The sequence below is a fragment of the Hippocampus guttulatus genome, chromosome 12 (genome assembly GCF_054856545.1).
Source record: "Hippocampus guttulatus isolate MCC_2025c chromosome 12, RoL_Hgut_1.0, whole genome shotgun sequence".
NCBI lineage: Eukaryota > Metazoa > Chordata > Actinopteri > Syngnathiformes > Syngnathidae > Hippocampus > Hippocampus guttulatus.
Genome location: NC_141272.1, coordinates 14426140 through 14445157, shown reverse-complemented (window position 1 = coordinate 14445157; position 19018 = coordinate 14426140). Strand labels below are relative to the sequence as shown.

Sequence of the window (19018 nt, the reverse complement as noted above, 5' to 3'; positions counted from 1 at the left end):
TGCGACACGTTCAATTATGAGTCATCACTCTATTATTATTTTAATAATAATACATTTTTTGTATTGACACGTCATTTAAATTGGAAAATACTTTCACATAAACTTTGTCAACGTAACGACGAATGAAAAAAACAAATTTAATATTAATCAGACGTTCCATTTCAGTTACATCATCATAAATAATAATTACACATTACGTGTTTAAACCAACCCGCGGGGGGCGCTGCTCCTCCTCTTTTCTTTTTCCAAGCGAAAATTCATGGAAAGAGTCGGCGCTAGGACGCATCGGGGAAACGTACCTTTATGCTGCATTTAGTGTCTATTCGTCTATTACACCATCAAAAACTAATTCCGTTTGGTACAGCATTCCGACCGTAAATGTAATAAGTATGACGTTGGTTACTCGGTAATTTTCAGTACCTCTCATTATTCTAAGTGAGGCAATAAAATCCCATTGTTGGGTGAATAGAAAGTCAAAGGGAACGTTTGTATTTTCTCAGATTCCCATATCATATGAAGGCAACGTGAGCCACCGCGTGGTTCCCCACCCTGCTGCCTTTGCCTCCCAAGTCCTGTGTGTGTGTGCATGCCCCGGACACATCATCGCTTCTCGTAATTTCATACATTTATTTTTCAGTATTTTTTTTACACTGTCGTACTCAGTTTTGTTCCCACCTGACCTAAAATTTAGACCCACTGTGGTAGTTTCTGTTGTTATTTTTATTTATCTATTAATTTTACATAACCAATACTTAAGCCATTCTTTCCGTTTTTGCGTCTGATGGCGGCGAACCGGGTGGGGCGGCGGGTCAACAAGGTGTGCAACCACCAGTCTCCCAATCGGGCCTGCGGCGGAGGCGGCGGGCGCGAGCCGGGCGGCCACAGCCTGCAACGGCGCCAGGCTCGAGTTACTGTCAAGTACAATCGCAAAGAGCTCCAGAGGAGGCTGGACGTGGAGAAGTGGATCGACTGCGGCCTGGACGAGCTCTACAGGGGCCGGGTGAGTACCTACTACGTGCTGTGCTGTCGTGGCCCTGATGAACTGCCGTTGCCAACCAAAACAGCAGCACAGAGAGAAGGAAACTCTCTGACAGACAAATCTAAATGTGGAGTCCTAAACCTACTACCATCCATCCATTCATTTTTTGAAATACTACAAATACTACTCTATTACAATTCCTATTTTCTACTACTTCTACTACTAACACACTACACTTTGACCGCAATTACTAAAACAATCACAAACAATTACCACCACACAACTACGACTACTACTTCTACAATTAGTTCTACCAGTACTACTGTTTGCAAAAAAAAAAAAAAAAAAAGAAACCAAAAGAAAATCAGCAAGATCAACAGTCTGCTTTCACAGAGGATTCCAGAAATCTGAGAATATATACTGTTGAGAGACTAAAATGTCAAGGATTTGGACAGTTTTAAATGAAAGATCTTTTAGCAGTTAATCCATGATCCAAAATATTTATTGATTAATTTGATGATGGATTGGTTGTCGATTCATCATTGCACCTTTGGATTACTACAATTACTACTACTATTATGCTATTTTTAATGACGAGGTCCATCCATCCATCCGTGACAGACACATCAATACGATTAGTGTCATATTGTATGAATGCCTTGAAAAACAAGAAGCCATTTGAATATAAACTGTGCAGATGAAATTGTTTTATTTTGTATCAGAGTATGAAGATAAAGTGTTTGTTCGATCAAAAAAAAAAAAAGTCCAACATTGTGAAAGGTCTCACGGAGGATTGGAAGAGTGTTTGCAGTGTTCAGGGTGGACACAAAGTGGAGCTGACAGCGCAGACGCAGCTGCAGGCGGTGTGTGGGTGTGCGGGTGCGTGTGTTGCTGTGCAGACATCCAAGTAGTACTTTTTGACATCACACGGAGGACATTTTGGTCAGTTGCCGTTAGGTTGCCACCCGCCGTGGTCGGCTCGAGACTTTTTATTGTTCCGTCGTATCCGAAGGACGTATATACTCCAAGTACAAGTATCCCTCCAGCTATTACACCAACTACATGACTGCGAGCACTACTACGCACCACTTGTGCTACTACTCTCACCGCAGTTTTTAGTTATGCCCTGCTCTTCGGACTTACAAACTCACAAATATACAAAACATATACAAACGGCACCGCTACTGCTTCTCCAACACACGATTACTATGACAACTACTGCTTCACTACCAAGACTTCGACTACAACCGCGACTGCTCATCGGATGAACATTGTTACGACTGCAGTCTTACTTTTAATAATGCCATCTGCCCGCAACTACGACTACTACAGTATTAAAAACACGAAAGTAATATTGTAACACACTCGTATTACTATATTACAACTACGATCTCCACTTCTACATACTACTAATATTACTGCTACGAGTAGTAATACTACTTCTCGAAAGTTCAGTTTGAGGCCCGTATTCATTTGAAATGTATTTGAATCACATCAACTGTTTTCCTTTCCCTTCATTCCTTTTTTTTTTATGCGGTCCACCTTTGATCAAATGTGGGCGAGGTTATAAACGTGACAGAAACAAGAAAAAGTCACACCAGGCTTTTAGATTGATAATTTGAGTGTCCAAATGGTTGTCTTTGTTCATCTTAGACACACACGCACACACACACACACACACACACACACACACTCTGTGATGCATAATAGATGAAGGTAAGGAGCCAGAGGAAGACAATTATTTGTCCCCTGATGTTACCCAGTTAAAGCGTGCGTGTGTACTGTCTGTTAGTGTGTATGTGTGTGTGTGTTCATGTGTCCAGTGATAAATAGATAATTACATCTGCCCTGTTTGCTTCATTTCCTGTCAAACATTCCATCTGGGCGCATAACATGCACAAACGCATGCACATACAGCTGAGAATGTTGTGACAATTAGTACACAAACTCCAGATGCTTCGTCTACTGCTGTGTGTATCAAGCTCCAGCTATGGCAGCACGCACACATTTTTTTAGTCTCCAGAAGTATACGTCACTACACACAAATAGACACTTAGAGATAAATATACACAATCCTCACACATTTTAATACATACACCCAAATGCACACAGACACACACGCACATGCTTGCACTAATCCATCAGTGCATACAATAAACGTACACACACTGGTGATGACACACGAACAATCACCGCTAAGGTGATGATGTTCCATTGGTGATGTCATCATGGCGATGAGAGTTTTTGTTCAACTAGTCATCGATCAATGAAACAACGGGGCAGCCAATTGGGGAAGCCTCTGACACGCAAATAAAGACCAACTGGAAGCAGACAAAGAAGAAGACAGATGCTAACAGCTATTTGTGCTATTGATTTATTAGCTTGACATCTGTCTGTGTTGTGTGTGTGTGGGGGGGGGGGGGGGTGCTCGCTCGTGTGTCCGTCAGTTGTGATATATGGACCCTTCTTGATGGCCCCCATTCATTTCCCCATATGCACATTCACACACGCAGATACGCTACTACTGCGAATACAACTGCTGTTTTTAGCATTACTACTGTTACTACTACTACTACACTATTTACACCACTACTGACTCCTATTACTACACTATCACTGGTACTTGTACGACTCGGAGGGGATGGAGCCTTTTCTGTTGCTGGTCCCTCTCTCTGGAATGACCTCCCACTGAACATTCGGCAAGCCTCCTCGCTGCCCATCTTCAAAACCCTCCTCAAAACTCACTTGTATTCTTTGGCATTCGACTCAGCATGACTTAGATTTGTTCTTGGTTTTACTGTTTGGTGCTTTCTACCGCCTTTATTACCGATTTGTCTTACTGTTTATTGTGCATGTTAAATTGCTCCATGTACAGCACTTTGTATGCAGCGATGGCTGTTTGAAAGTGCTCTATAAATACTGTTGACTTGACTTGACTCCAGCGGGCGCTTCTATTGTTACTCCACGTCCTACTACAACTACTACTGTTATCACTAGTAATGGTACACCACTACTAATATTACTAAGGTACTTCTACTACTACTTGTGATGTTAAAACGTGTACACGATGAATGCGGGCGTGTGTTTTTGTCTTTTGTTGCAGCTCGTGTGTTTCCTAGTTTGTACCTTCCCCCACACCATACACACTCGTATACACAACTCACACAGACGCACACAAAGAAGTCAGCATTAACCTAACAAGGTCAAATGGAGCTTCTATTATGGACCAACACACAGATTAGTGTGTGTGTGCGAGTGTGTGTGTGTGTAAAACAACACTTGCTGACACCACAAATCAGTCTCTGAATGCTAATCTGAACATGCGCACACTTCATCAGTTGGACGTGATGACATCACACTGAAGATTGCAGCAGATAAACAACAGGGGGGCGGAGCCTAGTACTAGCATCCAAACACACACCTCTGATGATTTTGGTGAGAAAGTTTTGTGATCACAAATCACGAGTCATGTTTGTTGCAATAATAATATCACAGTTGGTGAGACCCTCACTTATGAGTAATCAACATATATACCCTGTTTTGACACGCACGAACATGTACCCAGCACACACTCATCTGTCACACACGTGTCCTTGGCTACTGACCTTATATGGACAGAACAGACGGAGAATGTCACAGGAAAGTTATGTAGCAAAGGAATGGCAAATAAACCCACACTGCACTTGTGTGTGTGCGAGTGTGAGAAAGGTAAACACGCGTCCATCTGCACGCCTGAGTCAATGAAATAATTAAAGTACCTGCGACCTTCTTTCATCTCCCTTCTGTTGTGTTTGTCTCCCCCTGTAGGCTCCCTGAGGAAGTGCAATAGTACATTTGGCACTTTTAGCACGTTCGGCTGTTGTGAGGAAATTATGATAGACTGACCTTTGTTGTTGTTGTTGTTGATGATGATGATGATCAGGAGGAGGACATGCCCGAGGAGGTGAACATCGACGATCTTCTGGACCTGAAGACAGATGCTGAGAGGACACACAGACTGCAGGTGGAGCTCTTCTACTTCTTCTCGATTCTTTGACTAAATTTAAGATGAGACACATACAATGCTCAAAAGTCCATATTGTTAGCTTTTACCCTATAGATTGATCACTACTCTTTCTAATAGAGTAATACTATTTTTACTCATTCTTGGAGTGTCCAGAAACAATGCCACTTTGTGTTGTGTCCTCACATATATTCATCTGTGTGTGTGTGTGTGTGTGTGTGTGTGTGTGTGTGTGTGTGTGTCCATTCCAGGAGATTCTTCACTCGTGCAACAACAACACTGAGGTAAACAAAACATCCCAGCTTGCAACATGTTGCAATCCTTATGATGCGCAGTATTAGTACAGTGGTACCTTGACTTACCCCAGCTTTCAAGTTGTTTGAGTTTTGAACCATCACTTGGTACATTTTTTTGCATTGTGTTGCAAGCAAAAAAAAAAGATAGGTCGCGTGTTTAGCCAAACCACTTAACTTTGTCTTACAATTTATGCTTACACGGAATGCTTACACATAATGCGAAACATCATAGACGAGCTAACAAAATAGCATCAATGTTGAGGTAGTTTTAAACCTTTAAACAACTGCAATTTAAATACAAACCGTACACAACAAATATGGACAGAGCATGTAACAGGACTCCTGGGCATATTGTCTTTATCCTCTGCAAAAAACAACTGACATTACTGCAGCTTAGTTGCGACGGTCTTCTTCGTGATTTATTGTCAAATCTACGAGTAGTACGTTTGTATGTATTCCTGCATGTGTGTGCTTGTGTGGTCCTGGCAGGTGTTCATTGGGGATTTGGTTGCCAAACTTCATGGCCTCCAGAAGCAGGAGGAGCTGCACAACGACGGCATCGACCTACCACAGCTCCACATCTATCCCGCCCGTCCCGGATCGGCCGACAGGGAGATGCTGCACTGAGGAAGCGAGCGCATCCCTTCTACTAACCTCACGCTGGCCACCTGCTATGAGGAAGGCCGGACCACAAAACGAGCACCCCCAAATCCTGCATCCATCCCCCAAGTGTTTTCCTTCGTCCAAAACTTCAACCGTGAGGCACAACAAACACAACCTCGAAAAGATATCTCCCAGAACCAGCAAGAACCTCAAAGCACAACAAGAAGTGGACCATCAGAACTTTGATGATGATCCCAAAGCAATCAATACACTTGACAAACAATCTGATCACTCTTTTTTGTTTTTCTTCATTTTTGCATTTCATTTCCTGGTTTCGCGGACACACGCACGTCTGTTTGAAACGTCAACATGTGATGTCACCTCGCAAGCACTCACAAAGCCGCGTGTGTGCACGTGTGTCTGGACTTTCCTGTTTCGCACGCAAACATTCATCACACGCTCCTCAGCCACAAGCCTCGTTTACGGCCACACGCACACACATAAAATACACACGAATGGACGTACAATATACACTTGCGCATATAACTCAGACATGACATGATACATCCTACGTGATACATAACTCGCACACAATTTACAATATGCCAAGAAATTTACACACTGCATACACTCATGCCTAATCAACTCAGATTAAACATAATACACATGAACGCAAAATACACACATTATATATAACTCACAAAATACACATGACTCACACATAGAATACATATTCATTATATATAATACAAACGTATACATTCACACATTATGCACACGCACAAACATGTATCAAACATGATACAAACCAACCATACAGTATATATGATGCACACACATCGATTATACACGTTATACAAAATAGACAATACCCAAACACATCCACAAGACACACTGCATGCATGCATACGAAACACACACAGATATCATTCAAAAGATACACACGCATATTATAGACACACCACATTGTACACGTATACAAAATCCACACATACATAATGCATACTTTATACTCATGCAGGCAGACTACCGGTATACATAATCCACAATAACACATAAATCACTCTTGCAAACATAATACACACATGCATGCATTATTTACAAATGACGCATATAAGACACTTTTGTGTGGTTCGGATTTTCTAGATGTGTTTGGGCATGTTTTAAAAAACAAAACAAAAAATTGTACTCTGAAAGGATTCCCGTTGCACTTGTATGGTATTTTATTTTGTAATCCAAGCAATGGTCCATAAAAGTCTCAACTGATGCATGGAACCAGGAGTTCAGAACCATTGACCAAAATGCATAAATTGATTGACAGAAAAGTAATGTAGTTTACAAAATAAAAGGGAATAAGTTTAAAGTGCGGTACATTACCGTTTGCTTCATGAGGTTTTACCGTTGTGGAAACAGCACCCCCTTCCGGCATAATACTGTACTGCCAGTTACTTCAGCATGAACAAGCGGATGCTAATTTTGAAAAAAAAACTTACATTTCATTTTGTTAACAATTTGTTAAGTGAAAACTAATACTTAATTCAAAATAAAAATAAATGCGTATAAGAAAATGTACATTAAAACAAATAAATTAAAATAGAATTTAGAACAACGTTGAAAAATAATACTGGATTAAAAAAATATACAAATCTATCGTAACGATGATAGAATTAACATTAAAAAATAACTAAACAAGTTTAATCAACAATTATTAGCAATAAATAAACAATTCTGGGGGGTGGGGGGCGAACGAACAAAATGACCTCCAATCATGTCACGACTTATATTTTCTAATTAAATCAATGTGACTTAATAATGAAGTTATGTCGAAAAAGGACAAGTTTATTACACTTTGGCAAGCTTATTTTCTTCAAGTTTTGTGCTCTTAATTTAGCTTAATTGGTTGTAAAGTGCATCAGTCAAGAAAAAACATTTTGACAAGTGGTCTTGCCCTGGGGACGTCATCGCGACGTCACACTGAAACAGGGCTCACCTGAAAACACACAAACGCACGGATTTATGCACACACACTGTGAATGCTCTATAATGGGGGTTTTGTTTGAAGGCTACATTTGAATTTTACGACCGTTGAGATGACAATTGAGAAACAAAAAAGTTCAAATAAACAAGTTCATTTGAACAAAATGTAACCGTTTACCTTATTGTCGCCCGCGCCGCGTCCCAAGACGACGCCCAGCAGGGTGTTGATGACGTTGGCGGCGCAGAGGAGCGCCTGCAGCCCACTGGCGCCCCCTAGTATGCTGAAGAGAACTACATTCCACTGGACCACACCCTTGGGCTCCAAACAAACACCCGACCACAGACTTCTGTTGTACAGGTACCCGGCGTCCCTATAGTAACGTAACGGTAGTAAGTACTAAGTACTGTAGTAGCACGAGTAACAGTTTTTCCAACTACTGCTTTTCATCCCTCTATGATATGTCTCTGCACTATCGGCCAACTCTGGCATACGAGTAGGACAATCACATGGTAAGACAGAACTACTGGTGGGCTTTTTGGTGTTACTAGTAGGGTCCAGAAGGCTACTAGTGTGTGACACGTGCCTATTTGTTGGGCCTCGTAGTGTACAAAGTCCACCATGGTAGTTTATTTATGAAGGTTGAATTTCATATAAGCAGGCCAAAAGTGGCACTAATTATGAAAAAAAAAAGGTTACTAGTCAGACGGCTGTTCTAGTACTCCGAATTGTCTTACTAGTGAGGACAAGAAGGGTATCAGTACATGTAATAGTTGTACTCTTAGTAGAAGTAGAAATATGATAGAAGTAGTAGTGGGAATAATGCATATAGTAGATAGATAGTGCATAGATAGTGGGTGCGTGTGTTACCTGTCGGCAGTGGGTTGAAGTGGTACGCCCCAGGCTGATCCACTTGTAGTGTTGTAGAGACAGAGAGGACCTTGGACCAGCCCTGTGATGCTAACCAGGCAACAGAAAGCAGAAGACAGCAGACACGCACACGAGTACAACGCCTGGCGCAACATCTGCACACAACACACACAACACAACAATTACCATGACTACTATTACGACGACTACCATACTGCACGCTTCGAGTACACTCTCCTATAAAGTGAGAAACAATAATTTATCACACCATTGTTCTCTGTGGTTCATTAAAGTTACCTAAATTAGAGGTGAGTACAGATGGGTAGACATACTAGAAATACACTATTACTACATCTAATACAAAACTACACTGGAAAAAAAACTGCATTTATGTTGAATTTACCCAATTTTGTTTCATCAAGTGGCTGCACAAAATAAAATCATCCAGGTATTTTTTTTAAGTCGATGTATAATCTACTTCAAACATATTCCTACTACTATGAGTAATCCGATGACTACTTCAGAGAACTACTTCTAACACACTACTTGTTGTTCTTACATACTAACAGCACTACTACATTACTACTTATTCCAACGACTACCTTTGTATTATTGCTAACATAACACCATTACAAATGTACAAATTCCTACTGATGGGCGTGCAGCGTTACCTGTGTCCTGAAGGCGCAACATCCTGGTGTGTGGCGGCTCTGCAGAAATGCTCGAGCCCCAATCACAACCTGAAAATACAAAAAAACACAACGCTACTACACATATATTAAAGAAACTAAAAATATGATTGAAAAGGATAGTCAAATGATTTGCCGTGTTTCACACGTTGAACCAGTGCAACCAAATTAAGGAACAAATAAAATCAACTATATGGAACAACAATGCTCCCAAATGAAGAAAAATTAAAATAACAATTTGTAGCAACACGAAGCCACTAAATGTAACAAGCTAATAATTGACAAAAGAAATTCATACAACTACTGTGTGTGGAACAAGGCTACGAAACGAAAGAGCACCTTCAAGAACACGCATGTACCAATGCTACTAAAGGAAATGAAGAAAGGCAAGCAAATTTCAGAGCAAATCAAAGCAACAATTTTGCGGCAACACTATCAAATGAAGTACCAAAATTAAAATAACAATACCAAACAATGCTGCTAAATTAAAGCAAAGACATGTAACAATGCCACCAAATAAAGGAACAAATTAAAGCCACGATATGTAACACCTAATTAAGAAGCTGCAATATGTCGCAACGTTAGCAAACGCAAGAGCAAATTCAAGCAACAATGTAACAACTATGAAGGAAAACAAAGCAAGAACGCTGGCGCGTTTTGGCTGCCGCTGCTCAACCCGTATTGTTTTGTGTTTTTTGTTATTGTAAAGTGTCCTTGGGTGTCTTGAAAGGCGCTTATAAATAAAATCTATTATTATATTATTATTATTAAGAATGAAAGCAACAATACTTAACGCGACAGAATGAAGGCACAAAATAAAAGCAGAAATATATTTGGAAAAAACAAACAAAAAACCCGTGACCAAATGACCAAAGAAATTAAAGCAACCAAATGAAATTCAAGTGGTATTTCAGAGGTGTCAAAACATCACAAGACACCAGTTAGTCACACGACAGCAACATGACAAAGATGACTGTACTGGGTTGTGGGCTCACCAGGAGGCCAGAGCTCCAGAGTCCTGTGGCCCAGGAGGCCTCTCTGGTCACGTGACCCTCCAACAGGAAATGGACCTTCAGCTCCGGCAGCAGCAGCAGAATGTTGGCCACGGTGCATACGGTCGCCAGGGCAACCAGAGCCACGCCCACACAGCGCAGACACCTGGACACGCACATCCTTAGATCTGAGCTGCGTAAAAAGAAAAACAATCTGGAGTCAGACCAATTTGGTTCAAGTGCACACACAAATAGATGACCAAATCATTGTGTGAAATGTGAAAAGTAACATTCGGGTAATGCAGGGAACTTTTTTTCCCCCCGACAAAATTCACATTTTCTACATTTCTATCTAAAAAAATTCTAACATTGCCACATTGCTCAAATTCCACACTTTTTACAGTGAATTTCATAAATTAAGAGTTTCTCCATCCACTTTTTCTGACCAACTAAAAAATATTTTGATCAGAACCCAAACTCTGGGTGGCCCGGTGGTCCAGTGGTTAGCGTGTCGACCTCACAGTGCAGAGGTCATGAGTTCGATTCCAGCTCCGGCCTTCCTGTGTGGAGTTTGCATATTCTCCCTGGGCCTGCGTGGCTTTTCTCCGGGTTCTCCGGTTTCCTCCCACATTCCAAAAACACGCATGCCAGGCTGATTGAACACTCTAAATTGTCCCTAGGTGTGAGTGTGAGCGCGGATGGTTGTTCGTCTCTGTGCGCTCTGCGATTGGCTGGCAACCGGTTCAGGGTGTCCCCCGCCTACTCCCCGAAGACGGCTGGGATAGGCTCCAGCAACCCCCGCGACCCTTGTGAGGATAAAGCGGATCGGAAAATGGGTGAACCATTCTGGTTATTATGAAATAAACGTGCACTCACCATCTGATGGACGTCCACCTCGGAGTGGACCAGAAGAGGAAGCTGAGGAGTATATAGTAGGACACGCGCACACACGCACGTTGCCTTATAAGGACGCAGGAAATCTCTTTTCCTTATAAGGAAGCAGGAAGTGTCCTGCCGTCAAAAATAACATAGGAGGCAATACTTCCATCACACTGCACAGCCCTCCAATTAAAACCATAAACACATGACAGCAAAATATGTAGCGTTGCTTCCATCACACTCACACACAAGCAAATCAAAGCATCATATGAAACAACATAACCTAAAAATATTGGCAAACGTGAACAAATTAAAGCAACGTGTTACCTTTCTAAAATATAGTGGCCGAATTTGAAAAAAATAATAATTGAAAACAGCAATAAGATGCAACAAAGCAGAAGGAAAATACTGGCTAATTTTGACATAATGAAGAAATTAAAGTGACAACGCAGCCTAAAAATTGGCTGTGGTCAATGAAAGTAACAATAGGCCTATGTAACAACAATCTAAAGACACATGATGCATTTGCCTCACCAATAAAATTAAAGTTCCTGTATGTAACACATCAAACTATCGAAAAATGGAAGCAACACGATGTAACAACACAACCTCAAAATATTGCCTGAATTTGACACAATAGGCAAATGAAGGCAACAACATGTAACGAAACAAACTGAACATATTGGCTGCATTCGACGTCATGCAAAAAATTGGAGAAAAGATTTGGAAAAACGCAACATGAAAAGTACTCTTTAGCAAATGAAAACAAAGATATGTAAAAGCACAATCAAAAACTTCGTAGCCACCGCCACACTTTGATCTTGTCATGGCAATTGAAGAAGAGCACTCTCAAATTTTGCTGGATCAGCGCAGATGCCGCTTGCACGCTTAGCACTAGCACTGGTGCCACTGTTGCTGATGCCTGTGCTAAAAATAAGGATGAAGCGAGAAAATAAACACTTCTTGTTTTTCTATTTTCAGTTCTTCTTAAAACGTGTAGTCCGAGTTTGAGTCACGGCTTTGCAGCAAAGGCCCTTTAGAAAACTATCCCACAAATTTGACACTTAACCTGCTGACGGCATCCAGCGATGTGGTTCTTCGCTGTTAATGTCACATGCGTGAGCAGTGAGCGTCAGAAAGGTCCAAGGTTGATGAAACTTCTCCTATACGCCCTGAAAAAATTATACAAATATGACATTTATGAGTCAGACATTTTCTGTAAGTGGACAGTGTCCTTCACATGAAACGAAAGATTTGGAGAACTCTGGATCAATCTTTTCCAAATTGGTTCAAAAATAACAGATTTGTTTTTGAAACATTTAATTTTTTACCAATTAAACCTACCTATTACTGTACTCCATTCGAGTTTGCCACAGTCATGAATGCTATTCCTTCAGGAAACTTGCTTCTCTTAAAAGAAGAGCCTGTTTGCCAAATCTGGACTCTAAACCGACTTCAATCGGCAAGATCTAAATACAGTGGTTCGAAATAATAAATACAATACATCCTCCATAGGCCAAAAATATCTTCTTAAATTAAAAAAAAGACAAGTGTCCCCTGAAACACTGGTTGACTTATGGCAATGTCATTATACCAATACATTCTGAAAAGATCTATCCCCAGCTGGAGCAAATATGTTTCGTTTCTTTAATTCTACACAATAGCAAACTATTGTCATTCAAAACTAAACAGCTAGTATATGAGCATATATATATACAGTATATATATACTGTATATATAAAGAAAAACTATCGCTTTATCCCCCTTTGTTTAATTACAAAACCTACTCCTCTTTCTTCTCATCTACCATGTATCATCTCGGCTAATTTTATTTTATTTTTTGGTCATGTTAACCTGATGCGCGCATGTGATATCAGCATCATAAAATACAATGTATTTTATTCATGGTTTCGTAATTACAATAATAATAATGTGTCCTTTCTGACTTCCGGGTTGAGTGAACGCTGGCACGTTTTGGCTGCCGCTGCTCAACCCGTATTGTTTTGTGTTTTTTGTTATTGTAAAGTGTCCTTGGGTGTCTTGAAAGGCGCTTATAAATAAAATGTATTATTATTATTATTATTATTATTAATATGAACATATTTGTCGGTTTTTCGGTTTTGTCACTAGTGGCGTTCAATAAAGATTGTAAAAAAAAAGTGTCGCTTCCTGGATTCGTTTGCACGTTTCGAAGCAGCGTCATACAGTATTTAACAGTTCCTGTTAGCATTAGCGTTAGCATTCGACGAAGAAACAGCGCAGAAGCGAAAGTAAGTCCTTTTTCTATATTACGCCAGCTACGGAACAAACAAGCACCTGTCACTACTTTGAAAAAAAAAATCAGTCGAAAGATTTCTTTTTATTTAGTCGGTGCACGAGTACTTTATAACTTGAAAACCAATGTTGTGGAAAACGTAAATAAAAATAGAATATGGCACAGCGATCCGTGAAACAAATGTACATTCGTTGTAAACTTTCGAATACGGAAGACAAGCGTTACTACGCATTTATTTGAGCGAAGGGTGACGCAACGCCGTGTTAATTATCACACTGCCTGTGCTGTTTGGAACTTTTGGAATGGCGTGAGGGAATATAAACAAGTTGAAAGATCTGTAATGGGAGTGGAACAAGTCAAAGCATGAGGTACATGTGTATAAAATCAAAAAACTTAGCATTGGTGCTCAAAATGTTATAAAAACTATTTTGGACAAAGTCAAACAAACATTTGGGAAAATACGTATAATACGAGAACATTCAAAACATATTTATGTATAAAAGATGTATGTAAAATTACAATATTTTACAAAACCTTCAATATGTTACACAAAAAAATAAAACTATTTGAAACATTTTAAATAATTTGACAAAAAATTACATTTTGAGCAGCTAAAAATTGAAAAATGTACATGGAGTAGGTGTCGTCAGTGTCACTCATCTATAATCGTATCAAACATCAACATCAAACCCTGATCAGATGTCCCAATCCCGACATTGGAAATCAGGCACTTTAAGGCTGATCAGAACCAGGGGGAAAAGATCAGGTTTAGTTTTATTTTGTATTATTATTTATCCATCCATTTTCAACAATGTTTATCTCGAACAGAGTCGCGGGGAGTTTCTGGAGCCTACCCCAGCTGACTTTGGCCAGAAGGCAGACGACACCCTTAACTGGTCGCCAGTCAAAGGGTACATAAGGAGACAAATGACCATTCAGTATCAGATGATCATGAATGGCAGTTGACATTTTGTGTTGATGCTCCAAAGCAGAAAGAGGCGACTTTCGAGAATGCGGGGCCGTCACAGAAGTTCATATCTCGGCCTGCTGCTGCTGGTCTCGCAGCTCTACCAGCTGGGCTTGGAGAACATCCCTCCCGTCACCCTGGCCATGCTGGGCCTCAACGCTTACCTCTTCCTCTTCCCCGCAGCTCCTCTGATGAAGGTACGCCACACAGGTTTATCCATCCATCCATTTTCTGATCCGCTCTATCCTCACAAGGGTCGCGGGGGGTGCTGGAGCCTATCCCAGCTGTCTTCGGGCAGTAGGCAATAGGCAGTACACCCTGAACTGGTTGCCAGCCAATTGCAGGGCACACGTAAACGAACAACCATTCACATTCACACTCGCACCGAGGGACAATGTGGAGTGTTCAATCAGCCTGCTATGCATGTTTTTGGAATGTGGGAGGAAACCAGTGTACCCAAAGAAAACCCACACAGGCATTGGGAGAACATGCAAACTCTACACAGGAGCGCTGGAGCTGGAAACGAACTTTGCACCTCTGCACTTTGGGGCCGACGTGCTAACCAGTCCACCCACCTTGCCGCCACCATAAGAATATGTTGTTGACAAACAACATTTCACGGTAACGGCACTCAAAGAATGGCATTAGAAAAATCTTACTCGTACATAAAATATCTGAACCCCAAAAGTTTGTGTTTAAAACATTTGAAAAATAAAAAGACAAAAAATACACTTTTTTTTTGTCTCAATTCAAAGTTATTGAAAAAATACAAACACTCTCAATGAGAAATATAAAAATATCCATAACAATGTATTAGCTGGAGATTTTTTTTAAATGAATTTCTTTTTGAGAAAGTAGACTCCTAATAAAAACAACGAATGTGACTCGCTCACCCGTGACATGCTGGCCCCCCCCTTCTCCGCAGGCATGTGTGAGCGTCCATCAGGCGTACTGGTCGGGCGAGTGGCGCCGCCTCCTCCTGTCTCCTTTCCACCACGCCGACGACATGCACCTCTACTTCAACATGGTGTCGTTCGTCATGAAGGGGATCCGTCTGGAACGCCGTCTGGGCAGCGTTTGGTTCGCATACGTACTGGCAGTCTTCTCGCTGCTCACCGGCGCGCTCTACCTGGCGCTGGAGGCAGGGCTCACCCAGCTGACCGAGGACCAGTCGTACAGCGCCGCCTGTGCCGTCGGATTTTCAGGTTGGACTTCTACACAAATGAGACATAACAAGAAAATATTGACTGCATTCGACCATTTAACAAATTCACACAGCAATATGTAACAAATCAACTTAACACGCTGTGTTTGACACATTAAGTAGCTAAAACAGCAATATGTAACAATGGAATGGACAGATACTGCATCGGTTGCATTCGGCTGAAGGAAAAAAAATGAAAGCAACAATATGGAACAAATTTGCTTCAAAATACTGGCTGCATTTGATACAAAGAACAACTTAAAGCATCAATGTGGAACAAATAAAGCCAACGGTCTGAATGTAACATGGAACCTACAGATTTTTGGCTGCATATGGCAGAAGCAATAACGTATATTTATTGCATTAGCCGTAACTAACAGATTAAAGCAACACTATGTAACAAACACGGCTGGAATGGCCGCATTTAACACAATGAACAAATTAAAGCCACAATATGCAGCAACAATTGAACCTAGAAATATTAGCAAAATTTGAGACGGTTGACAAATTCAACTTAGAATATTGAAACCATGAAAACAAAAACTTTAGGGATGAGGTTTTAGATCCACTGAACAAATTAAAACTCATTCAGTACCAGCCAAATCTGGACCAAGTCTGAAAAGACGTTTAAAAACGTCTGGGAGTGAATGAGTTACAGGCAAAATATGTAACGACGCTACAGAAACATTGACTGGAGTCAACACGTGAAAGAATTACCTCAGAAATGAGTAACAATGTGATTTGAACTTAGTATTGATTTTTTATGAACATTTGTTTTGATGTGTCTTAGGGGTGATTTTTGCACTTAAGGTCCTGAACAACCACTACCACCCCGGCGGCGTGACATATGTGATGGGCTTCCCGGTGTCCAACCGCTATGCCAGCTGGGTGGAGCTCGTCCTCATCCACATCACAGCGCCCGGGTAAGTGAGTCCTCGTCACTCTGGAGTGAAGCAGCCAGCAAGGGTGGCAGTAACTGTCTTCCGCATCCTCACCAGGACCTCCCTGATTGGCCACCTGGCGGGTATCCTGGTGGGCCTCCTCTACACAACCGGACCACTGAAGAAGATGATGAAGATGTGTGCTGGTGAGCTTGAGAATTTTTTTTACATTACTTTGATATCCCAGTCAAGGTTCCTGTAGGGTTTGGCAATTCATCGAAATGTCATCATTTAGAAATGTTATACGAGAAAGAAAAACGATTAATGTGCAGAACTGCACGGTGCATTTGCAAGTCCTCGGCATGAAAGTAACCTGAATGCAACACGTTCCTTGCATAGCAAAACATGTCAAGCACGTGATTCTGCCGTCCCAGAATTCTGCCATCCTACAGCTCCCGGTTGAAGTTTGCTGTAAAACTGCCACATAAAATTCCAAGAGAATCGAATTAATATAATCACTCCACATTTAAACATCACAATGTCCAACCAAAACCCATCATTTGGTGTACTGAACGTCAGTAGCTTAATGCTAGCATGTAATGCAAAAGGCCATAGACGGGCTAACGGAAATTAACATTGATGGAAACAAATTTTTTCAACGAGTACGACTTTAACGCACACAGAGCAGCAACACATACAAACAGAGCGCACAACAGTACTCATGGACATGCTACTACTTTGACTCTTTACCTCGTTCAAAAGTGCTCAGTGCTGCCTGGCATGTTGTAGCACAATGTGGTACTGCAATGTCGGTGCGCTACTTTAAATAAGGACTTGTGTAAGCAATTGCCTCAAAATTTGCAATAGCTTCGGCAAATAGCAAGGGAACATTATAGATGAATAAGATATAACTGAATACTGTACATACTATAATTGTTCTTCTCATCAGGGCTGATGTCATTCAGCACTTCTGCGCCCAGAACGTACCACAGATCCTCAGGTAACATGCTGACACCATGTAATCCACTTTTTTTTTTTTAAATAATGACCCGATACTAATCACACTGTTTTCATGTTAGGCTACAGCGGCAGACACTCCCAAAGCAATCAGTACGCAGCAGATGATGGAACATCAACGTACACGGACGGAATGACGGAGGAAGAACAGCTGGCGGCAGCCATCAGGAACAGTCTCCGCGAAACAGGTCGGCACAGGGGCGGGGGTTGGTAACAGATCATTACTTTTGCGACAATGACAATATTTCTCACAAAGAGCAATTAACGGTAGATGCTAACTTGGATTCAAATAGCAAACGCTAAGTGGGCTAGTAGGCTACATTGTGACTCAGTGCACCTTATTTTGGAGAAAGTCACAAACAAACCAGACTCAAATGCAAGAGCCAAGTAACTAGCATGTGCCAGCTAGGTAACCAGTCAAGCTAAAGTGCGGTTAGCACAAATGGCTATCGCATGAGTCTTTCTTGAAGCAAACAACATCGCTCTCTGCTAATGTGTTTTTCAGGACGCCACGAAGACGGTGCGGCTCGGTTTGCGGCTCCACCTCCATACGGCTTCCGCTTAACGGCTGAGGAGCTTCGTGCCAGGAGGCTGATGCGATTGGATGGATTCATGTAAAAAAAAAAAAAATGAGAAGAGGGTTGCCATGCTTCTTCCACCAAGTGCTGGCCACGGAAACTGATGAGCTTTGGCCTTTTGGAAACTTTTTGATATGATTGCGAAGTACTTTTTTCTAATGCTACTTTTTTGTCTTTTTATTTATTTGTGAATGGCTCCTGTTTCATTATTTACATTTGTAATAAAATATTAATGATTATATTATTATAGTTATAAAATTAACTATTAATGAGGAACCTTTTGAAGGACTGTTGTGTTTGGACTACAGTAATGACTATGACTAAATTTAGTTGAGGGGTAATTTAAAAGAAGGGGGAGTACTTTTCCAAGGTCCAGAAACCTTTGAGATGTGGTCTGCAGCACTGAACATATCTGATCGGAACCGTTTAGTCCCAGGGCCTACAAATCCCAAGAACTAAATTTGGAAATTTGCCGTTAAAATATTCAATAGTTCCCCAGTTCCAAACGCACAATGTGTCTCCAAAGGATACTAGTTCCTTGGTCAAGTTCCATGCTATGTCAGTTCTTGAGAATTTGTTATTAGTACAAAGTACGACTCTGGAACTTTAAAGTGCATTTTTGACTACTCGGAATGGCATCATTTAGTTTCACTTCCAGGAATCTTTACCTCTCAACAGTGGAAACTTTTCTTCTACATTGTATGAATTAAAAATATATTTTTTGTGTACTACTCAAGACCAAAAGCACAGCACTAGGAACCTTTTGAAGGTCCATTGTGTTTCAAGTGTTGGAATAACCGTCTACATTTA

General features: G+C 41.0%; 3 protein-coding genes across 8 annotated transcripts; 2 read left to right on the top strand and 1 right to left on the bottom strand.

Moving 5' to 3' along the window:
• Nucleotides 1-384: 384 nt before the first annotated feature.
• LOC147197520 (protein phosphatase 1 regulatory subunit 14A-like) lies at nucleotides 385-6164 on the top strand. The gene is made up of 4 exons (XM_086124672.1): nucleotides 385-1000; nucleotides 4902-4982; nucleotides 5234-5266; nucleotides 5768-6164. The coding sequence occupies exons 1-4, from the start codon at nucleotides 782-784 to the stop codon at nucleotides 5903-5905; spliced, it is 471 nt and encodes a 156-aa protein (XP_085980798.1). The 5' UTR covers nucleotides 385-781; the 3' UTR covers nucleotides 5906-6164.
• Nucleotides 6165-7080: 916 nt separating this feature from the next.
• On the bottom strand, nucleotides 7081-15558 carry LOC147197519 (transmembrane 4 L6 family member 1). 3 transcript variants are annotated; one of them, XM_086124668.1, is made up of 8 exons: nucleotides 15422-15558; nucleotides 12356-12458; nucleotides 11284-12213; nucleotides 10411-10600; nucleotides 9398-9466; nucleotides 8727-8881; nucleotides 8037-8229; nucleotides 7081-7871 (listed from the first exon to the last, which is right to left on the bottom strand). In XM_086124668.1, the coding sequence occupies exons 4-8, from the start codon at nucleotides 10585-10587 to the stop codon at nucleotides 7851-7853; spliced, it is 615 nt and encodes a 204-aa protein (XP_085980794.1). In that variant the 5' UTR covers nucleotides 10588-10600; nucleotides 11284-12213; nucleotides 12356-12458; nucleotides 15422-15558; the 3' UTR covers nucleotides 7081-7850. The 3 variants fall into 3 exon arrangements, with proteins under 3 accessions (XP_085980794.1, XP_085980795.1, XP_085980793.1); XM_086124669.1 differs by having other exon boundaries at nucleotides 11284-11418; XM_086124667.1 differs by lacking the exons at nucleotides 11284-12213; nucleotides 12356-12458 and having other exon boundaries at nucleotides 15422-15536.
• Nucleotides 13464-18449, top strand: rhbdd1 (rhomboid domain containing 1). 4 transcript variants are annotated; one of them, XM_086124664.1, is made up of 9 exons: nucleotides 13464-13556; nucleotides 14390-14472; nucleotides 14554-14725; nucleotides 15454-15733; nucleotides 16523-16655; nucleotides 16731-16819; nucleotides 17563-17613; nucleotides 17693-17818; nucleotides 18136-18449. In XM_086124664.1, the coding sequence occupies exons 3-9, from the start codon at nucleotides 14573-14575 to the stop codon at nucleotides 18246-18248; spliced, it is 945 nt and encodes a 314-aa protein (XP_085980790.1). In that variant the 5' UTR covers nucleotides 13464-13556; nucleotides 14390-14472; nucleotides 14554-14572; the 3' UTR covers nucleotides 18249-18449. The 4 variants fall into 4 exon arrangements, with proteins under 4 accessions (XP_085980790.1, XP_085980788.1, XP_085980791.1 ...); XM_086124662.1 differs by having other exon boundaries at nucleotides 14551-14725; XM_086124665.1 differs by lacking the exon at nucleotides 13464-13556 and adding an exon at nucleotides 13601-13929.
• Nucleotides 18450-19018: the final 569 nt, after the last annotated feature.

Coding starts and splice junctions, on each gene's coding strand:
- LOC147197520 (XM_086124672.1), top strand. CDS start 782: ATGGCGGCGAACCGGGTGGGGCGGCGGGTCAACAAGGTGTGCAACCAC. Junction 1,001..4,901: donor ACGAGCTCTACAGGGGCCGG/GTGAGTACCTAC, acceptor GATGATGATCAG/GAGGAGGACATGCCCGAGGA. Junction 4,983..5,233: donor AGAGGACACACAGACTGCAG/GTGGAGCTCTTC, acceptor TGTCCATTCCAG/GAGATTCTTCACTCGTGCAA.
- rhbdd1 (XM_086124664.1), top strand. CDS start 14,573: ATGCGGGGCCGTCACAGAAGTTCATATCTCGGCCTGCTGCTGCTGGTC. Junction 17,614..17,692: donor AACGTACCACAGATCCTCAG/GTAACATGCTGA, acceptor TTTTCATGTTAG/GCTACAGCGGCAGACACTCC. Junction 17,819..18,135: donor GAACAGTCTCCGCGAAACAG/GTCGGCACAGGG, acceptor TGTGTTTTTCAG/GACGCCACGAAGACGGTGCG.
- LOC147197519 (XM_086124667.1), bottom strand. CDS start 15,471: ATGGACGCTCACACATGCCTGCGGAGAAGGGGGGGGCCAGCATGTCAC. Junction 9,467..10,410: donor TCTGGAGCTCTGGCCTCCTG/GTGAGCCCACAA, acceptor TTGTATTTTCAG/GTTGTGATTGGGGCTCGAGC. Junction 8,882..9,397: donor GTTGCGCCTTCAGGACACAG/GTAACGCTGCAC, acceptor TGTTGTGTGCAG/ATGTTGCGCCAGGCGTTGTA.